This window comes from Ceratotherium simum, chromosome 20 (assembly GCF_057802395.1).
Source record: "Ceratotherium simum simum isolate JZ-2026a chromosome 20, ASM5780239v1, whole genome shotgun sequence".
NCBI lineage: Eukaryota > Metazoa > Chordata > Mammalia > Perissodactyla > Rhinocerotidae > Ceratotherium > Ceratotherium simum.
Window position 1 is genome coordinate 21,147,167 of NC_141919.1, and position 19,093 is coordinate 21,166,259.

A 19,093-nucleotide genomic window follows, 5' to 3' on the forward strand; every position below is an offset into this window, starting at 1 on the left:
AAACTTAGGCGATTTTTTTCTTTTTTCCATCCCATGTAAGTTTCTGAAAAAGAAATGACAACCATACCAGATAAATAATAAAGAGAGAGTCAAGCCAAGCAGGAAAGCACATATATTTCTGTTATTGATAAAACATATTCCACCACAGCACACTGATGCTTTCGTTCTACACGTCAGGCTGTCGCCTTTACAAAAGGAAGAGTTGTGCACTTAAAAAACCCGCAACAGAAAAAAGTGACTAGTCTACGTACCTAGTTCTCCACAAACATTCAATTTGGCCATAAAAAGGAGAACTGGAACAAATTAAAGTAAAAAAGGACAGAGCAGCACTTTGATACTTGAAGGTTAAGTTGTACAGTCCTCTCCAATAAATATCGTCTTTCATTATCTATTTAGCAGTCTACAGGGTCTAGCCGTGTCTGCTGTGAGCCTGAAGACGATTCTGTATCAGCTACAGCTTACGACTGTGTAGCAGCTTCTCCGCCCCAGTAGAAGAACTCAATCTTTTTCACCCACGTGTAGAACTGAGGGCTCCTTTTATAGTCAACAGAAAATTTATTCATGCCCAAGGAGGAGGACCACCTACTGCCTGACCTCCACATGGGATTACTGCAAAAGAAGCCAGTTCCCACAGCTTCTTCCTTGTCACCAGGGTGATAACAGGAAACAAAACACTTTCTTAAGGATAAATGTGTGTACCATGACTCGTCCATGGAAGTGACTTGCCCATCTTTAACGACTTAGAGAGGTCTATTAAGCCCCTAGGTGAATTCACTATTTTTTTCATGGAAATTCAGGAAATCTTTTTTCCCCGTGCTACAAAAATATTTTATCCTGAATCTCTATGAGCAAAAGCTTCCAAATTTCTAGGTGACATCTTATGGCCCCACGTTAGCTAGGAAATAGGCTTTTTCTTCTTTGGCATCAGACCAAGAGTAAAGTAGTCTGAGCTGGCACTCGAATGAGATTCTCCTGGGTGGCACTTGGTAAGCAGTGTTTCCTAGGATCACATGGTACCACGAGGTTCACTCAGGTATACTGGGTCTTCTAGGATGCTGACCAGAGCCAAAGAGGGTCTAGAATGTCACTGGAAAGCATCAGCAAAGCTCATGATCAAGGTCTGCCCTCCATCTGCTCTAGAAACGAAATCTGAACTACTGCAATGGGGCCAAGCGCCAGGGAGGACGAGGGCCGCCTGTTTCGTGCTCTGCTGCCTGCTTCCTCAGGAATTCTGCGACTTTCTTCTCTCCTCTCCTTTGCACCTGGATGCTCTTACCAGACCCCCTAGCTGATTTCATATGGATTTTCCACTCAAATTGACAATAAAAAAACTCAGATATAAGAACTGCAAGTTTCACAAGCAGAAATTCCAGGGAAGACAGTGCCCTAGCATTCTATTTTTTTATTCACAAGGTGCTTGACATTCCTGAAGTTTATTCTGAAGTCAATGGAAAATACATTATACATATCTCATAAACTGTCAAAGCTGCACTGGTTATCTTTTTCTTTTTTTGTGTGAGGAAGATCAGCCCTGAGCCAACAACCGTGCCAATCCTCCTCTTTTTGCCGAGGGAGACCGGCCCTGGGCTAACATCTGTGCCCATCTTCCTCTACTTTTTAACTCTTCAAGACCAGTAGAGGATACAAACCTATAGTAACTTCAAAAGTACCAATATTTGATTAACTAGGAATTTCATTTCCTGACAATTTTAGATGTAAATATCATATTGAGCAGCAGGAACTTGTTATTTTCCAATGGCAAAAAAGAATGGACATTGACCTTCCTACTCTACACCAGGAACCCTGCTAGGTGCCTCATGAGTGTTATCTACTCTAATCTTCCCAGGGTCCCTGTGGGCAGGTACCCTTATCCCCATTGAAGAGATACAGAAACCTGAGTTTCAGAGGTTGAGTCAGCGTCACAGAACTAACGAGAGGCTGGGAACGGATTCAAACAGGACAATCTGATGACAACACCCACCTTTGTTCAATTATAGCAGACGGCCTGAAGAGTGACAAGCAGGCAGGGGAGTCAACTAAAAACCAAACACTAGCAAGATCTTTCAAAAGATCTTCCTCCTAGGCCTTTACTTAGAGTCTCAATTTTTTTTGTTAAACTAATAAAAACCTTTGCAAGGGTCTTGAACACTAAAAATTCCCACAGACCCAGGGATGAGTTTTGAGTCCCAGGATTGAAAAGACAGGACCCATTCAAGGAACAGAGAGACCTTAACACTCAGCATCAACAAACCCACAACTGGTCTATTTTCACAAGCTGGGCCACTTGCCCCGCGTCCCCCCAAGAAAACCCCACTCTTTCCCAGTAACTTCTAGAAACAGAGCTGCGTTTTCCTTACCTTCAGAATCTGGTCCCCTTCTTGAAGGCCTTCTTGCTCCGCTGAGGTACCCTCTTGAATGCCAGCCACAAATATCCCAACATCGTTGCCACCAGCCAAACGGAGGCCCACACTATCTCCCTTCTTGAACCTCACCATTTTGGTATTGGGGCTGCAGTGGGTTCAGTTTCAGAAAGGAAAAAAGGGAGATGTTTTGTTTTTGTAAAAGGGGAACCAACATCAGCAGTTGAGAGATTTAATTTCTTCTATCTGTAGCGTGATTTATAGTCTAAAAAGCTCGCTCTCCTTTTTCCCATATAGTCTATAATTTTATCGTCCTTGACACTGTGAGACGAATATCAGTAGGCCCACTTCACCAGTGAAGAAGGAGAAATACAGAACGCTTACGTAAGCTCATTCGAGATGAGAAAGCAATAAAGGGCAGGGTTAGGGCTAAAATCGAGGCCATCTGACTCCCAGTTCAGGATTGTTCCAAAGGAAATCCTGCCACCACCACAAGGCTCTTGCCAAACGGAGACCCAGCTTAGGGCCAGGGGAGCAGGTCCTACTCAAGGAGCTGCTGCTCCTGACCACCAGTGAACCAGTGACCTCGTTATCAAGTGCAGAGCACAACGTCACCTCTGCCCGCCCTTTACACGCTGGCATCCTCATGCCACACAGCCCCTACACAGACACCGTAGTTAAGCAGTATTCCACCTCTCTGGGAGTTATTGATCTGGCAAACTCAAATGTTCAGAATTGCATTCTGGAGAAGCAGCCAGATAAGCAGACAAGCAGACCAAGTTAACATCACCAAGTTCACCCATTTCCACATTTTACTTTTCCTACAAATCTCTTTCTCATAAACACTAGCAATAGGGGTTGGTTAACAGTGGTCGATTATATACAGAATCACTATCTGTAATTCAAAAACACCATTTTTCTGGATTTCAGTTAAGGAGACAGAGCTGTGTGGAAGAAGAAAGAAAAAAAAGAGAGACACTGAAATACATACCCGTATATTGCTTCATCTTCAGGGCTAGGACGAAGAAAAGTTCTTGGGGCTGCTTTTGGTTGAGGAGCTGTGGATTAAAAAGCATCTATCATCGTCAACCGGGACTAACGGGAGTTTGTCTGCCTCTAACTATAAAGATCACAAAATCCACAAAAAACTCAAGTCTGTATCTTATGCTAAGTATGTCATCACATCAAACAACAAAAATACGGCTTTAAAATGAAGTTTAATTTCAAGGCATTAGCAGGTGCCAATGGTTACTTAAGATAAGTGAGAAGAGAAATGAACCTCCAAAATGCAACGTGCATAATCACATGTACAAGAAGAGAGCATGTTCTATAACTTAAAAACCACATATAATGCTGTATTTTCCACGGATAAATATTTATGCATGTAAAATCACAATGATAATTGTAGGGCGGTGGAGGCGGGGTTAGAGGATGGGGTTGAGATCACAGATGGGAGACAAAAGAACCTCAACTAATCAAATGCGACAAAAAGTGACTGTGACATAACTAGAAATACATACTTGGTCTCTGTCCCCAGTTTCCGACACGGAGCTCAGAAAATCCCTATAATTTCCTGAGTGACAGGGGTGCCAGAAGCATCTTTTGCTATAATATGTGCTCTTTGACCCCAGTTCCTAACAAAGACCTCTTACATCCCTTGGAATTTCCCGGATGATAGGAGCATCTTTTCTTCTAAAGAGACAATTCCTAGATAGCTTCAGGATGGGGAAAGAGCAAGCCATGATTAGAAGCTTCGAACTTTCAGCCCACCACCCCATCCTTTGGGAGGCGAGAGGGGTTGGAGATCGAGTTAATAATCGATCATGCACATGACAAAGCCTCCATCAAGATCCACAAAGTACGGAGTTTGGATGCTTCAGGGTTGGTGAACACATCGAGATACTGGGAGGGTGGTGTGCCCGGAGAGGGCAGGGAAGCTCTGTGCCCCTTGCCCCATGCATCTCTGCCATCTGGCTGTTCCTGAATTGTATTCTTTATTTAAAAAAAAAAGGGCCGGCCCCATGGCTTATCGGTTAAGTTCGTGCGCTCCACTACTGGCGGCCCAGGGTTCGGATCCCGGGCGCGCACCGACGCACCACTTCTCCGGCCATGCTGAGGCCGCGTCCCACATACAGCAACTACAAGGATGTGCAACTATGACATACAACTATCTACTGGGGCTTTGGGGGAAAAAAAGGAGGAGGATTAGCAATAGATGTTAGCTCAGAGCCGGTCTTCCTCAGCAAAAAAGAGGAGGATTAGCATGGATGTTAGCTCAGGGCTGATCTTCCTCACAAAACAAAACAAAAAAAAAACGGTTTAATAGTAAGTAAACTGCTTTCCTGAGTTCTGTCAGCCATTCTAGCAATTTATCAAACCTGAGGAGGGGGTTGTGGGAAACCCCGGTTTAGAGCCCGTTGGTCAGAAGTGAAGGTGGTGAGGCCGGCTTGATGGCGCAAGCAGTTAAGTGCGAGTGCGCTCTGCTGCGGCAGCCTGGGGTTCGCTGATTCGGATCCCGGGCATGCACCAACGCACCGCTTGTCAAGCCATGCTGTGGCGGCATGCCATATAAAGTGGAGGAAGATGAGCACGGATGTTAGCCCAGAGCCAGTCTTCCTCAGCAAAAAAAAAAAAAGAGGACGATTGGCAGATGTTAGCACAGGGCTGATCTTCCTCACACACACAAAAATATAAAAATAAATAAATAAATAAATAAATAAATAAATAGATAGATAGATAGATAGATAGATAGATAAATAAATAAATAAATAAAAATTAAAAAAGAAGTGAAGGTGGTAATCTGGGACTTGCGACTGGCATCTAATGTGGAGGCGTCTTGTGAGACTGAGCCCTTAACCTGTGTAGTCTGTGCTAACTCTGGCTTGTCAGTGTCAGAACTGAACTGAACTGCAGGACACCCTGTTGGTGTCTGGGGAATTCGAGAACTGATAGTTGGGTGGAGGAAAAAAACCCACACAACTGGTGTCAGAAGTGTTGTGAGCAGAAATAGTTCAGGTTGGGACCAGGAATGAGAGACAAACGGGTAACTAATCACATAGAACAAAATGTGGGGGGCCGGCCCCACGGCTTAGTGGTTAAGTGCTCGCGCTCTGCTACTGGTGGCCCAGGTTCGGATCCCAGGCACGCACCGACGCACCGCTTGTTCAGCCATGCTGAGGTGGCGTCCCACATACAGCAACTAGAAGGATGTGCAACTATGACACACAACTATCTACTGGGGCTTTGGGGAGGGGGGGGGCGAAAAACGGAGGAGGATTGGCAGTAGATGTTAGTTCAGGGCCGGTCTTCCTCAGCAAAAAGAGGAGGATTGGCATGGATGTTAGCTCGGGGCTGATCTTCCTCATTAAAAAAAAAAAAAGAACAAAATGTGACCAACCTGTTGGCATACAGAAACGGCTGCTCTTCTTCATACTTTTTCAATATTAAAAGAGAGAAAAACAGGAGTGCATCTTACATATGAGGATGATTTTTTTATAACTTCTCTCTCTCCTTCCAGCCTCCCTCTGGAATTACCAAGCACATACTTCTGAACACAACTGTTGAAAATGAGCCTCACCTGGAGGTTCCTCTTGGTATCTGGGCTCCTTGCTGGTCTCTGTGCCCACTGCAGTGGCGATGTCCCCGGTGGACTTGAAGGGAGTGGGGGTGGCGCCCATCCTGGACCATCTGCTCTGCATGTCCTCTCTTGAACTTAAGCACACGTCATGTTAATGTCTCATAATGTAACAGATTCGCAAACACATAAGAGTGTGTGTGCGCAATGACGAGTACAAGGGGAAAATACACATCATCTTACTTTGGTCTTTCCTTCAGCTTTTCATTCGAGGAATGATAATCATAATCGGAATGCTGCTGCTGTCTCTCCTCTGGCGAAAACGATCGGTTTGACTCTATTTCTGAGATATCTACTTTCAAAAATAAGAAAAGACTTTTTAATAAAATATTTAAGACCTGTACCAGAAATCATCCTCTTCTCTGCGTAAGGAAGCACGGGAAACGGAAGAGAGGCAGGCAGTAAATGTGCTATTAGTCTAAGAGTCTTCCCTTGAAAAAAAATCTGAGTTTGAAGAGAAAGGCATTAATTAATAAAGAGGAAGCCAAATTCAGAATTTTATGTTCCTCTCTCATTACACTTTCCATCAAAGCTGCTATTGAAGAGTCCAAATTAAATTATTGGATCATATATGCATGTACTCATTTTCACTACACAGACCAGTGCTTCTCAAACTATGGGCGTATGAATCACCTGGGATCTTGTCACAATCAAGCTGTTCTGGGGTGGGGCCTGAGATTCTGCAATTCTATCAAGCTCCCGGATGCTGCTGCTGCTGCTGGTGGGCTGAGAACCACACTTTGAATAAACAGCAAGGACATAAACCGTAAGCTCCAGCAGGCTGGGATCATTGCTCACGCTCTACTTGTTTTTCTGCACTGCACTCAGAGCAGTAAACAGCTGGTTAGACTTTTGATATAATGGAAATTAAACTAAGCTTTAAGGTTTTATAAGGTAATTCTTTTAAAAATCAACAAGCCTGTTTCCAAACTTGAAAACTTAATATTTTCTAAACTTTCCTGCACAAAGGCAAGACTAGATGGTTAAGCAGGAAATTTTATGATTAGTTACTTTTATTGGTAATTTTTACATGGTTAAAACATTATCTGATGTATAATTCATATTCGAGAAACGAATATAGCTTCATAAAAGAGAAGAGGCGACACGGACTGCTAATCAACAAATACCACAATATTCAGCCATTCTGATTAATTCTTCATTATAGTGTCTACCTGTCTTAGCTATCCTCCACATTGTCTTCTCTTTGTTGGAAATATTAATAGCCACTTTAAAAAATGCAAGAAAGTGCAAGAATGAGCAATTTACAAATGTATGTTGTTAGCTCTTTGAACCTCTCATGCATACATTTTTCACTAACAAGTTTTGTTTTCAGTGGCCTAAATCAGAGTCCACTGGGAGTTCACAAGGGCACCAGAATTCCACGTTGGAAACCTATATTTCAGCAGACACTTTAATAAGAAAATAACAACCAAACATTTATCTTTTTAAATTAAAGTTTAAAAAGAGAGGCTTTCATTGGAAATAGAACTTGCAAATGGATGGCTATGCTAAACAGAGATGAGAATGCAAAAGCAACGGCCTTCCTTGCTGCCAGCTAAGCTTACAGCCTCCTTTACCTTCTATTTCAGAGTCGCTGTCATTTAATGACGGGATGTTGATGAGCGTCTGCTTGCTGTCTCTCAACACCACTAGCTGGAGTTTTCCTCTTGACTTTTCTATCAGTTTTCGAGCATCCGTTAAAGACATGTTCTCGGTTACAGTTCCATTTATCTGTGTTTATGGAGAACAGTAATGTTACATGCAATACAACTATTCACAGCGAAATAGAAATGCGTGTTTTCCCCTTAAAAAAGGTAAAGGCTTTGCTCGTATATTGAAACAGATATAGGCTTCAGGATGACTGAGGGAATAAAAATAATTTATCCTTTAAATTAAATATAACCCTGCATGCCTGGATCCCAAATACAGGCGTGAGAGAGCTGTAGTGTACTTAAGTTACTCTGCTAATTTATTTAACTTCCAAGCTCAAGACAATGGTTTGGTTTACTACTGGAACGTGTTTCCTGACCAGAGAGGGTTACAAAAACGATTAAATATTCAGTATTCCTATACCACCAACTCTCCCTCTCATCTTTCCTCAGCATAGAGGAGAGTTTAACCTTAAATAAATAGGGGGAAAAAAAGTATTCATTGAGATTTTTTTTCAACTGAAATTAAACTATTACAAATCTCCAAGTCTCACTTTTCTGATATTATCTCACTCTGCTCCTCTTCCCGGCCTTTGCCTCAACGTTGACTCCAGTCTCAACACATGTTCAAAAGCAGACTGTGAAGCCAAGCATGAATCCCATTGTTCTCTGCCCTTGTCTGCCTACCTTGAGAACTATGTCCCCTTCATGCAGGTTGCCATCTTTAGTTGCCAGACCCGTTCTGGTCATTTCCTTTATGAAGATCTGACTCCCGAGCCGGAGACCATACTCTACAAGAAAAACACATAAACATACACATATTTTATCAACTTGTTCAGAAAACTTAAGTCTTGTTTTTAGGACTATTTAAAAATATTTATGAAAAGTTAATTTTGCATGTGGGACGTTCTGTAAGACAACTGGGTTGGATTTGTCAAAAAAGTGTTGTAAAAAACAAGAGGCAGAGGGACTGTTCTAGATTAAAAGAGAAAATGCATGAACCTTCACTAGATCCTTGATCCAACGTGGAGCAGAGGTGGTGGGTGGGTTATGTTAAAGCAACTTAAAAATGAACTGTACTAAAATATACTAAAACGGGTGTTAATGGTAATTATCTTAAGTGTGCTAATGGCATTATGGTTATGTAGGAGAACGTTCTTATCCTTGGGCGATACCTGCTGAAATATTTAGGGGTAAAGGGTCATGCTGCCTGCAACTTACTTTCAAGTGGTTCCAAAAAACCATGAGGGGACGGGAGGGGAGGGAAAGGGAAGAGAGAAAGGAAAAAAAGGAGGGAGAGAAAACAAATGTGGCAAAACGTTAATTGGTAAAACCAGGTGAAGGCTATATGAGTATTTGCTATAAAATTAACATTTTCAAAATAAAACATTGGGGAGAAAATTCAGCACATCTCAATAGAATGTTCTGCTGACAATGCAGGTGCCTGAAAGAAGGCACTGCAAATAGTATACTCTTCATCTCTAATAATTTAGATTGTATGGGGTTTGGAACTGAAGAAAATTCAGTGTGTGAAGAAAAGGGGTAAAAAAGCCAGGCAAAGCAATAAATAAAGTTTTTAATCAAAACCAGCATAGTTTCTGGGGTTTATGGACTTTGAATTGTTCTCAGAAGAAAAAACACTATATTTACTAAGCATGCATATTTTAAGACATTTTAACTACTACTCAAACTATCTTGATTTTACTTACTAAACTTGTAAAATTATGCCATTTAAGGATAAATTTTGGTTATTTTAGGAAGCTAACACAACCTAGCAAGTTTTAAAAGAGGCACATTCAGGGCCAGCCCCATGGCTTGGCGGTTAAGTGCGCACGCTCTGCTGCTGGGGGCCCAGGGTTCGGATCCCGGGCGCGCGCCAACGCACCGCTTCTCTGGCCATGCTGAGGCCGCGTCCCACATACAGCAACTAGAAGGATGTGCAACTATGACATACAACTATCTACTGGAGCTTTGGGGGAAAAAATAAATAAATAAAATTATAAAAAATAAATAAATAAAATGTTAAAAAAACTTTAAAAGAGGCACATTCAAATTTTATTATATTGTTATTCTGCACTGAAAATTTTATAATTACAAAACAAAGTAACTTTTTACCATTTAGAAGAGTTACGAAGCAAAGATAAATTCTAAGTGACTTACAGCAAGTTAGCATCAGATCTTACCACAATTATTAAAAGTGTTGAAGTCCACCCTCACCCACCCCTTTAGGAAGTGACACTTAGGAAAGAATGTGGGTTAGACAGCATCTTCTTTCAGGGATGACAATTCCCTACTGGTTAAACCACCTCACAGCCCAGGACAGGCTGAGAAAGGCTTGAGTGATGACTTCTCATATATCAGCAATTCCTCTTAAAAACTGGACTCTTATTGAAAGGGTGCAAATAGATTTACTGGTTTGTGTATGGGCATCTCTTAAACGAAGGGGAAAAAATCAGCTGACCAGCTTGTAACACATTTACCAGCAAGGCTATTTGGTGCCCACGAAATGCAATAGCTGGCCATATGAACGGATCATATTTTTCTTAATCAAATGTAGATCTTGCCCATTGCCATAGTTCTTTGAAGATAATTCTTATGCAACTCTAGCAGGCGATAGCTAAGTTACTCTGTAATCTTAGCAAAAGGTGACAAAAAATCTTTTTAAAAAGTAGAAATTTTTTTTTTCTTAAATGAATTCCAAGTTTGAGGACCAAAATGGCCCAGGAAGAGTAAAATGCTATCTCAACAAAGGGGCATAAGCTCCTTTTTTTTCCCTGGATAGTATTACTAAGACCAGGCATAACTTGGACAGTCTCTTAGGACTAGACAATGTCTTTTTAAACTCTGGGTCACAACCCATTAGTCTGGAAATCAATTTCGTGAGTTGCAGCCAGCATTTTTAAATTGAATGTCACAAAACCTCTCAGAATACATCACATAGAGTAAGGACTGTTCCAGGAAACATTTTTCAAGTTTTTGAAATGTTAAGTGCATCCGTGACTGTCTGCAAGAGGTGGTTCTTTCTGCAGCAGGAGGAGGGGGAAAGAGGGAGGAAGAGCGAGAAGGGGAGGAAGAGAACAGTCTGAAAAGCACCGACTCGGGTAACTCCAGAACCTGGGACGTGAGTCCTATAGAATGGCCATCTGATCTCTCAAATCATCCTTCTCAAAACTTCTCTAGAGCCCATCTTTTAATTTGGGAACAGAATGGTTCTTAAACTCTGCAATTCTTGGGAGTTAACGAATTAATATGTCATTGTAAATAGTTATATGGATTCTATAGAATCCTTAAACCTCCTAAAATGCACACTCCTCAGAACCAGTGTAATCTCAAATTCACCCTTTATTTTCTGGAACTGGACTCCAGGTATCCCATTACTCACGTCCTTGCATGATTCTTCAGGTATTTCAACAGCAACCTAGTTCTGTAACTCAACTCTTTATGCCCCTCTACAAGAACTAAAGAAAACAAACCCTCTCATCTGATAGGCTATTTAAATTGCAAATTCCAAACCTAAAAAGCAAGAAGCTTTTCACTTCGCATTCTCGGGTACGCTCTTCATCTTTTCTCCTCTAAGAAGTAGAACACTTAGAGAACAAGAAGAGGTAAAAGATAAGATACAAGCAATTTCAAAACTTAGAAGCCAAGAACGAATGCAAGGAGTATCTCAACGTGGGCTCTAAAGCCCTGTTCATTCCCCCACTTGCTTCCTACCATCTATTTCCAGGAGATGGAGTCTGAGTTGTAGCTCCACCACTTACTGGCTTCAAAACGTGGGCTGGTCACTTCCCCTCTCTGAGTATCAGAACCCTCACCTCAACTGGTACTAGCTTCTTTCTCTAGCTGCCACAGGGCGCTTGAGTGAATTTTATATGCGACTAATTATATGCAAATATAATTAGCCTGGGCCAGATCTCCCCTCTTTCCCGGGCATACCAAAAACCTCTCTGCACCTTGGTATTCCCACCTGAGAGACAAGAATGAAATCTCCTACCTACCACATAGTGCCCTGGTGAGGATTAAATAAGAGACTCTTTATTCAGTATAGGCCCTTGTATAGAGCAAAAACTCATCAAAATTAGTATTGTCCTCTACTATGGTTTCATCAATTTAAGCTGCACCAGCTCACCAGGAGAGCTTGTTAACACAGATTCCAGGGGCCCACTCTAGGGCTTGATCAGTGTGGCTGGGCTGGGGTCTGAGAATCTGCATTTCCAACAAGCGTCCAGGTGATAACTTATGCTGCTTCGAGAACCACTGGCCTAGTAGTTTAAAGCCGAATTTCGGCAGCCTGGCTCTGCCACTGACAACACAATTTTGTGCAAGTCAGTGAACCTCTGTGTGCCTCAGTTTCTCTGTCTATAAAATGAAGATATAAGAGTAACTCCCTGGGCCGGCCCTGTGGCCTGGTGGTTAAGTGCGCGCGCTGCGATGCTGGTGGCCCGGGTTCGGATCCCGGGTGCGCATCGAGGCACCACTTCTCCGTTCATCCTGAGGCCGAGTCCCGCATACAGCAACTAGAAGGATGTGCAGCTACGACATACAACTATCCACTGGGGCTTTCGGGGGGGGAAAAAAAAAAAAAAAAGAGTAACTCCCTCCTGAGACGGCTGTAAGGATGAAATGACCTAAAGGGTGCAGAGCATTCAGGCCAGTGCGTGGCACACAGTAAGTGCCATGCAGGAGTTAGCTATTATTATCACAAGGGTTTTTCTTCATCAAGCATGACTACCTTCATTTGCCTTGCTTTTCATCAGAAGGACCGCGATGGGCTTGTCCGAGTCTGGCCGGTCTGGTCGCCCCCTGAGGTCCGGGCTGGGGCTGCGGGAGCGGAGGTGCTCGCGGCTGCGGCTCCGGGACCCCTCGTACCGGGCATCGGGCTGGGCCCCGCGGCTGTACTCCACCTCCGGGCTGTAGGCCCGGTCATAGGCCTCATCAACGCTCCGGCCGCGGCTGCGCTCCCGGGCTGGCCCATAGTCATCGTGGTCCAGGCCCCGCTCCAAGCTCCGGCCGCGGCTGCGCTCCCGCGCTCGCCCGTAGTCGTCGTGGTCCAGGCCCCGCTCCAAGCTCCGGCCGCGGCTCCGCTCCCGCTCCCGGCTCTGGGCCCGGTCGTGGGGACGCCCCCTCTCCGGGCTGTCCTCCCAGCTGCGGCTGCGCCCAGCACTGCTGCTGGGCCGGTTCCTCTCACTGTACCCGCTGCGGGCACTTCTGCCATCAAAGTCGTCCATCACCTCAAAAGCTCGGTCATCCTCATCCATGGGAGGGCTGCCCTGCAGCGGGGCCACCTGGACCCTCCGGGGCCTCTTGACCACCTGTCACCAAAATAAACACAGTGGGGACACAGGACAATCACAATTAAACACAGAGAATGCAGTGGTTAAGAGCCCTGGTTCTCCTTCAAGTAAAACCGTGTGGCCCTGTCCACTCACTAAGCCTTAGGTTCCTCTTCTGGAAAACAGGGACCATAAATACCTCATAGGGTTGAGACCAAAATAAGACAAACAATGAGTATAAAGCTTTGAGCACAGTGCCTCCAAAATCTGCTTCTACTCAGAGTGTGAAAAGCACGAAGGGACTTTAAATCACTAAGTTATAAAAATTAAAATTCAGCGAGACAGTCTATTCTATTCTACAACTGCCTAGAATCTTCCAAAAGTCGATGTCATTAAAAAAGGGAGGTAGGGGGAGAGGCAGGGGAAAGAGGGATCACTCTAGATTAAAAAGGACTAAACAGATTAAGGGCCAAATGCAATGAGTGAACTTTGATTGGATCCTGGATGGGGAAGAAAAAACGTCTATCCAAGACATCTTGGGATATGCACTGGATATTATATGATACCACAAAGTTATTATTAATTTTCTTAGGATAAGAATATTACAGTTATGTAGAAGAATGTCCTTATTTAGGAAATACATGCTGAAGTAAGTAGGACTGAACCATCATGTCTGCAACTTCCCTTAAAATGGTTCACGAAAAGTATGTACAGTGTTTGTATACATATATAGAGAGAAAGATCAAGTAGAGATGGCAGAATGTTAACATTGTAGAAAATCTATGTTTATTATACTAATCTTTGAACTTCTTTCTTTTTGTCTGAAAATTTTCATAATATAAAGTTAAAAAAAAATTAAATAAACCGGTGCATCCCCCTAGCACTGCCCTCAAACACACCGTATTCCAATGTTCACCCTGTGTGCCCACTTGCCCCAATGGAGTAAACACTCCTCGCAGCAAAGTCTGGCTGCAGGGCCGGATAGCATCTGGCTCATAGCTGATTGTCAACCAATGTTTGCTGAACGAATGAGTGGGTGAATAATGAATGAATGCTATAGACTGCACAGTCTCCTAAGAAATTCCAGTTTATTAAGGTGTAACAGAAGCAGGTGTTTGTGCCTTTACAAAAGAGTTTTTGAGCTGAAAATTTTTTTCTAAATTAATACTATTTTACCATTGTTCACAATCTAGTGAATTCTCTTAGGGAATAAATGTCTAATCTGGCTTTTAAGGCAAACTCACTCAGATAAAAGAATCACTGGTCTTAAGAAGTTAGAAGGATGAGGAAAAGGCAGGGAGAGATCACTTACATACATCTTTACAGCATCCATAACACTGCCCTCCAAAAGTACTGAGGATACAAGAAGTAGTGGCCTCTAGATTATGTAATTCTGTCAAGTGCTTAAAAGCAAGTGGTAATTTTCTTCTGGGCATAAAAACAAAATGCTATTGAGGCGAGCTGAAAGCAAACCGGGAACTTACAATGGCAGCAATCTTCCCACTTTTTCTCAACTGCTGAACAGCAAACGAATGGAGCACATTCTCCATGGGGGTGCCGTTAACCATGACCACCCTGTCATTTTCTCTGCAAACAAAAAATAAAAACGGGATGTGAGAAACTCCCATCTAGTCACTGTAAATCGTTTATTGAGGAACAAATAGAAGCTGCAAACTGACCTGAAATGCTTATTAAAGGGTTCTCTCTGATGACTCCTGAGGCTTAATCGTCAACTTGGTCTGGGCTCCTCTGAGGAAGGAACCCAAGGCCCACTCAGCCTACTTTTGACAGTGTCTACTGGGAACCAGAAGGAACCAACCCACAGGGTCCCTCCAGGAGGCACGTGACAGTGGCAAAGTCTGAGCACAAATGGAACTTCTGCATAAGGCCCTCTGTACCCAAGGTACACTGTAGGCTTCAGGAACTCTACAAGTACCCCTCAAACTCAGTTTATATCCACTTGTGTTTTGGAGGGGAAGAAGTCAAGAGCTTGCCTCAGATTCTGAAAGAATTTTTTTGTGTGTGTGAGGAGATCAGTCCTGTGCTAACATCTGCCAATCCTCCTCTTTTTTTGCTGAGGAAGACTGGCCCTGGGCTAACATCTGTGCCCATCTTCCTCCACTTTATATGGGACGCCGCCACAGCATGGCCTGCCAAGCAGTGTGTCAGTGTGCGCCCAGGATCTGAACCGGCGCACCCCGGGCCACCACAGTGGAGCGCGCGCACTTAACCACTTGCGCCACTGGGCTGGCCCCCTGAAAGAAATTTTGAGGTCACAGAATCCTAACTCTTACTTTATCTCATCCCAAAAGATCCTTTAAAAATTCTACTTTGCTTTCCATAGGAAAGACTACTAACTTTGATAGGACCATAGAGACTTGAAACGCCAACAGAACCTAAAAGTTGGAACTATCTGGCCAAGGCAGTCATGTGATAAACTTGAGATGGTGTCCTGAGAAATTATCCTGAGGGGACCCAGGCAAGCATCTTTTCAAGTGGCATTATCTCTTCAGATCAGAAGGCTGGCAGATAGAAAACCTGTGTTTTCATGTAGTAAATTTTCCCAATTTCCACATCCCTCTTACAAATCAGATAATCATCAAGCCAGAGTATCCTCATTAAATTCTTAATGAATATATATAAACAGTGCTGAGTAGGTATTAGGGGGGAGAAAAAGAGCATGCTAATTTTATACTCCATGTTCAGAAATGATCCCTAAACCCAGGAATGATAATTGTGATAATTATAACTATCTTTCTATGGAAACGACTGCTCTCCTTCCTCCAAAAGTTGGGTGTTCCAAAAGGTCTGGGATTGTTAAAACATGGTTTGTTATGATCTCAATACTCACTTGAAGACTTTTCAATATATATAAAAGTTCTTTTTTTCCGAATATATTTTAAAAGTGCACACCACCCAGAGCATCGTGTCCAGGGCCCACCAGTGAGGCTGGCAGGTGCTGGGGGCAGGAGGAGGGACACTTACTGAAGGAGCCCGTCTGCAGGCCCGCCCGGGAGCACGTCAGAAATGACGATGGACGTTTCTCCATTTTCAAAGTGGGGATTGTCTCTGCCTCCAGACACTGCAATTCCAAATCCTCTTTTAGAATCCTGATCATTGGAGTTAAGAGGAAAAAAAAAATCCTTCTATAAGTGGCTTTCAGGATTTATTACAAGCACTTGATAAAATAAAGGTCGAACCAACAGCCAGAGACAGCTCAGGAAAAGAGGGCTTACAGAAACAAAAGAGAAACAAAATAAAGCATCATCACGGTTAGCTGACAGGTTTATAAAGGGAAATTCCTTATCTAAAAGAAACAGCCTTGTGAAAGCTGGAAAGGATTGATAGCACAGACTACAGTTATCACCAGAAGCCGGCCGGGGATGGGACATAATATCTTCTGTCCAAATAGGGTTGTGCTGTTTGAATCAGCAATCATCCCTCTTCTCAGATCCTGGCCTGAGCTGAATCACTGCTAAAACCATTATTTTTAAAGTATACCTTTAACCTCCATGTTGGATGAGCTGGTGGTTTCACTTTAATACAGGTTGAAAAAGAAGTAAATGGATTTTAAAGGTAAAATAAAATCTGAAGATAAACTTAGTTTTAAGATCTTACAAGAGAGCAAATCACTAAACTCTTTTCTACATGCATATAAGATGGAAATACAGATTAATTACATCCATGATTGGTCTAGAAATGTATAACAGTGCACCCAGACAATACATAACCCTAATTCATTTCAATGTTTAAAAGAGCTACGCTCCTGGGTTTCATCCAGATGATACGGGTATAACGTGACTATAACCCTAAATCAGGGTTTGATTAGGTAAAAATCTACTCAGAGAATAAAAGAAAAATTTTCCCCCCAAGAAAAGTTCCCACGTGGGGCCCACTGTGCCAACCGCTGACAAACAATCATCAACACGAAACAGGCTGGGCTGTTGTCCATTGATCACATGGCTTTGAATTTGGCAGCTCTGTCAGCTGGTACCCACTTTTACGCAAAGCTACACCCTCTGTACCAGGCCTAAAATGTCTCTCACCTTCGCCAGTTTGGGATCCAAAACTCAAAGAGTATGTGAAATGCTGGTGGAAGGGCACAGAGAGGAATGAGATGACTAGAGTTGAAAAATAAGACCTAAGGGGGTTGGAACCCCTCAACTGAGGAAATTGTGACGGCTGCTCTAGAAATTTTGGCACCTGAGCGCTGATCTGTTTTTTTGTACCCAGATTAATTTAACACACATTTACCCAGGAACCAAATTTTCATTGAAGACGGAGTTTGAAGTTCACAGCTCTGAAGGTCAAAGGAAAAATCTCTCTTTGAGGAACTTACAATCCCTCTAGGAAATGACAGAGACTAGACTGAAGCAGAGTGGGAATAAGATCCCTGTGGGGCCCGGGAAAATCACAGCGACGCTGACCAAGGCAGTCTGATGGAAGAGGCCTTCAGGACTCCAAGTGCAGATCTAGCCCAGCTCAGCCACACACAAATCATGTCCAGACTCTACACCTGCTTATCTCAAGTGGGGCTAACACCTATCACGCTTACCTCGAATTTTGCTGTCAGAATAAAAAGGAATGGAACTAACATTTATTAAGCAATGATTAAGTGCTAGACTCCAGGCACTGGAAGCTCTTTGTATTACCTCATTTAATCAAGAGGGACAACACATGTGAAATGATCTTAAAAATTAAGTAGCATACATTTCCATGCGTTATTACTTCTACTTTCAATCCCATGGTGGTGGGGGGGGGGGGGTGTTAAAAATCAGATTAACTCACCACTTCCTAATATAATCAGAAGTGGGACAAGGAATACAACCCATGTCTCCTGACTGCTAAACCAATGTTTTAAAATTTTGTTTGGACTTAAAACCAACTGAAGGAGTCACAAGTTATGTATGTTATAATTAAAATTATCAAAGTTGTAGAAGCCACCTCAACGTTCTTAAACAGTACAGGTTCCTTCCATTCTTCCTCTCCTTTTTTCATAACCTCTTCTGTCTGGAGATAGGTGAACACACTACATAACCTCTATAATTTTTCTATAATTTTCTATACTATATAGACCTTAACCAAAAAATACAACAGCATGCAAATCTTTGTTAATGCAGTAATTATTCTCAGCTATTACCTACAATGCATTATTCACTTCCAGGGTAAAAAAAAAGTGTCTGGGCAAAAATAAATAAGATCTGTGATGTACAAACTCAAGAACACAACCACAGCATGTATGAAATGGGCAGCACTCACCTTCTGCAGGGTTACGGTGTACTGTTCCCATATCAGTTCTTCCATGCCTGGGGCCTGTTTTAAAACAAGCAAATCCAATTTGATTAAAACTATAAATGTTTCAGTGCTAGAAATAGAAATTATAATTCAAAATATCTCAATATAAAGTCCAGCTCACACTTTCAATATACCAAAAAGGGTTGATTTCTTTAGGAAAAATTATAGTTATAGTTATTATGTAGTTATAGTTATGCTACCTATTTTCAAACACACTCTCCTTCGATGAAATGGTGCTCTTAACAATACTGGAAAATTAGTGAAATACACACTGCGAGATATACCCTAAAAATAATGGAACATTAAGTGTTGAGCTCATTTATTATCACCACTCCAAAACACCACTTTAAAATTCCTTCAACAGACATCTAGAGAGTTTCAAACAGATATTTTTTCCTTCTTTTTTTTTTTTTTTTTTGTGATACTCCCCCATCCCGTACCAAAGGCAATCTCCCAGGTAAGTTTTCTGCATTTTATGTCTAAAGGGATCTGTGGTCTTGTCACAGAAGAGTGCCCCGAACTGGGTAATCTGTGGGATCCCTCTTCTCCATCAGTATTGCTGGGTGTGAAAGATGAAAACATTGGCATAAAAAGACCACTGGGGCTTCAGTTTCTGACACTATTCCAAAACAGATGTCTAGAAAAACCTGAAAACAGGGGATATCATTTTAAAAATAATAATAATCTTGGGGCTGGCCAGGTGGCGCAAGCGGTTAAGTGCATGCGCTCCACTGCGGCGGCCCGGGGTTCGCCGTTTTAGATCCCGGGTGTGCACTGATGCACCGCTTGGCAAGCCATGCTGTGGCAGCGTCCCATATAAAGTGGAGGAAGATGGGCACGAATGTTAGCCCAGGGCCAGTCTTCCTCAGCAAAAAGAGGAGG

At 42.7% G+C, this 19,093-nt stretch overlaps 1 protein-coding gene across 6 annotated transcripts in view; it reads right to left on the bottom strand.

Moving 5' to 3' along the window:
- The window catches only part of TJP2 (tight junction protein 2), a 125,204-nt gene that overhangs the window by 19,649 nt on the left and 86,462 nt on the right, over positions 1–19,093 (bottom strand). For 3 of the 6 annotated variants that reach the window (XM_087444511.1, XM_087444513.1, XM_087444509.1), the window contains 10 exons: positions 18,176–18,229; positions 15,902–16,026; positions 14,401–14,503; positions 12,376–12,955; positions 8,331–8,434; positions 7,572–7,725; positions 6,178–6,289; positions 5,938–6,071; positions 3,352–3,418; positions 2,358–2,508 (listed from right to left, as the gene is read on the bottom strand). In XM_087444511.1, the coding sequence (XP_087300637.1) occupies positions 2,358–2,508; positions 3,352–3,418; positions 5,938–6,071; positions 6,178–6,289; positions 7,572–7,725; positions 8,331–8,434; positions 12,376–12,955; positions 14,401–14,503; positions 15,902–16,026; positions 18,176–18,220 (1,575 nt within the window). In that variant the 5' untranslated portion in view covers positions 18,221–18,229. The remainder of the gene's footprint in view (positions 1–2,357; positions 2,509–3,351; positions 3,419–5,937; positions 6,072–6,177; positions 6,290–7,571; positions 7,726–8,330; positions 8,435–12,375; positions 12,956–14,400; positions 14,504–15,901; positions 16,027–18,175; positions 18,230–19,093) is intronic. The other 3 variants (XM_014795431.2, XM_087444514.1, XM_087444510.1) reach the window with 1 other exon arrangement.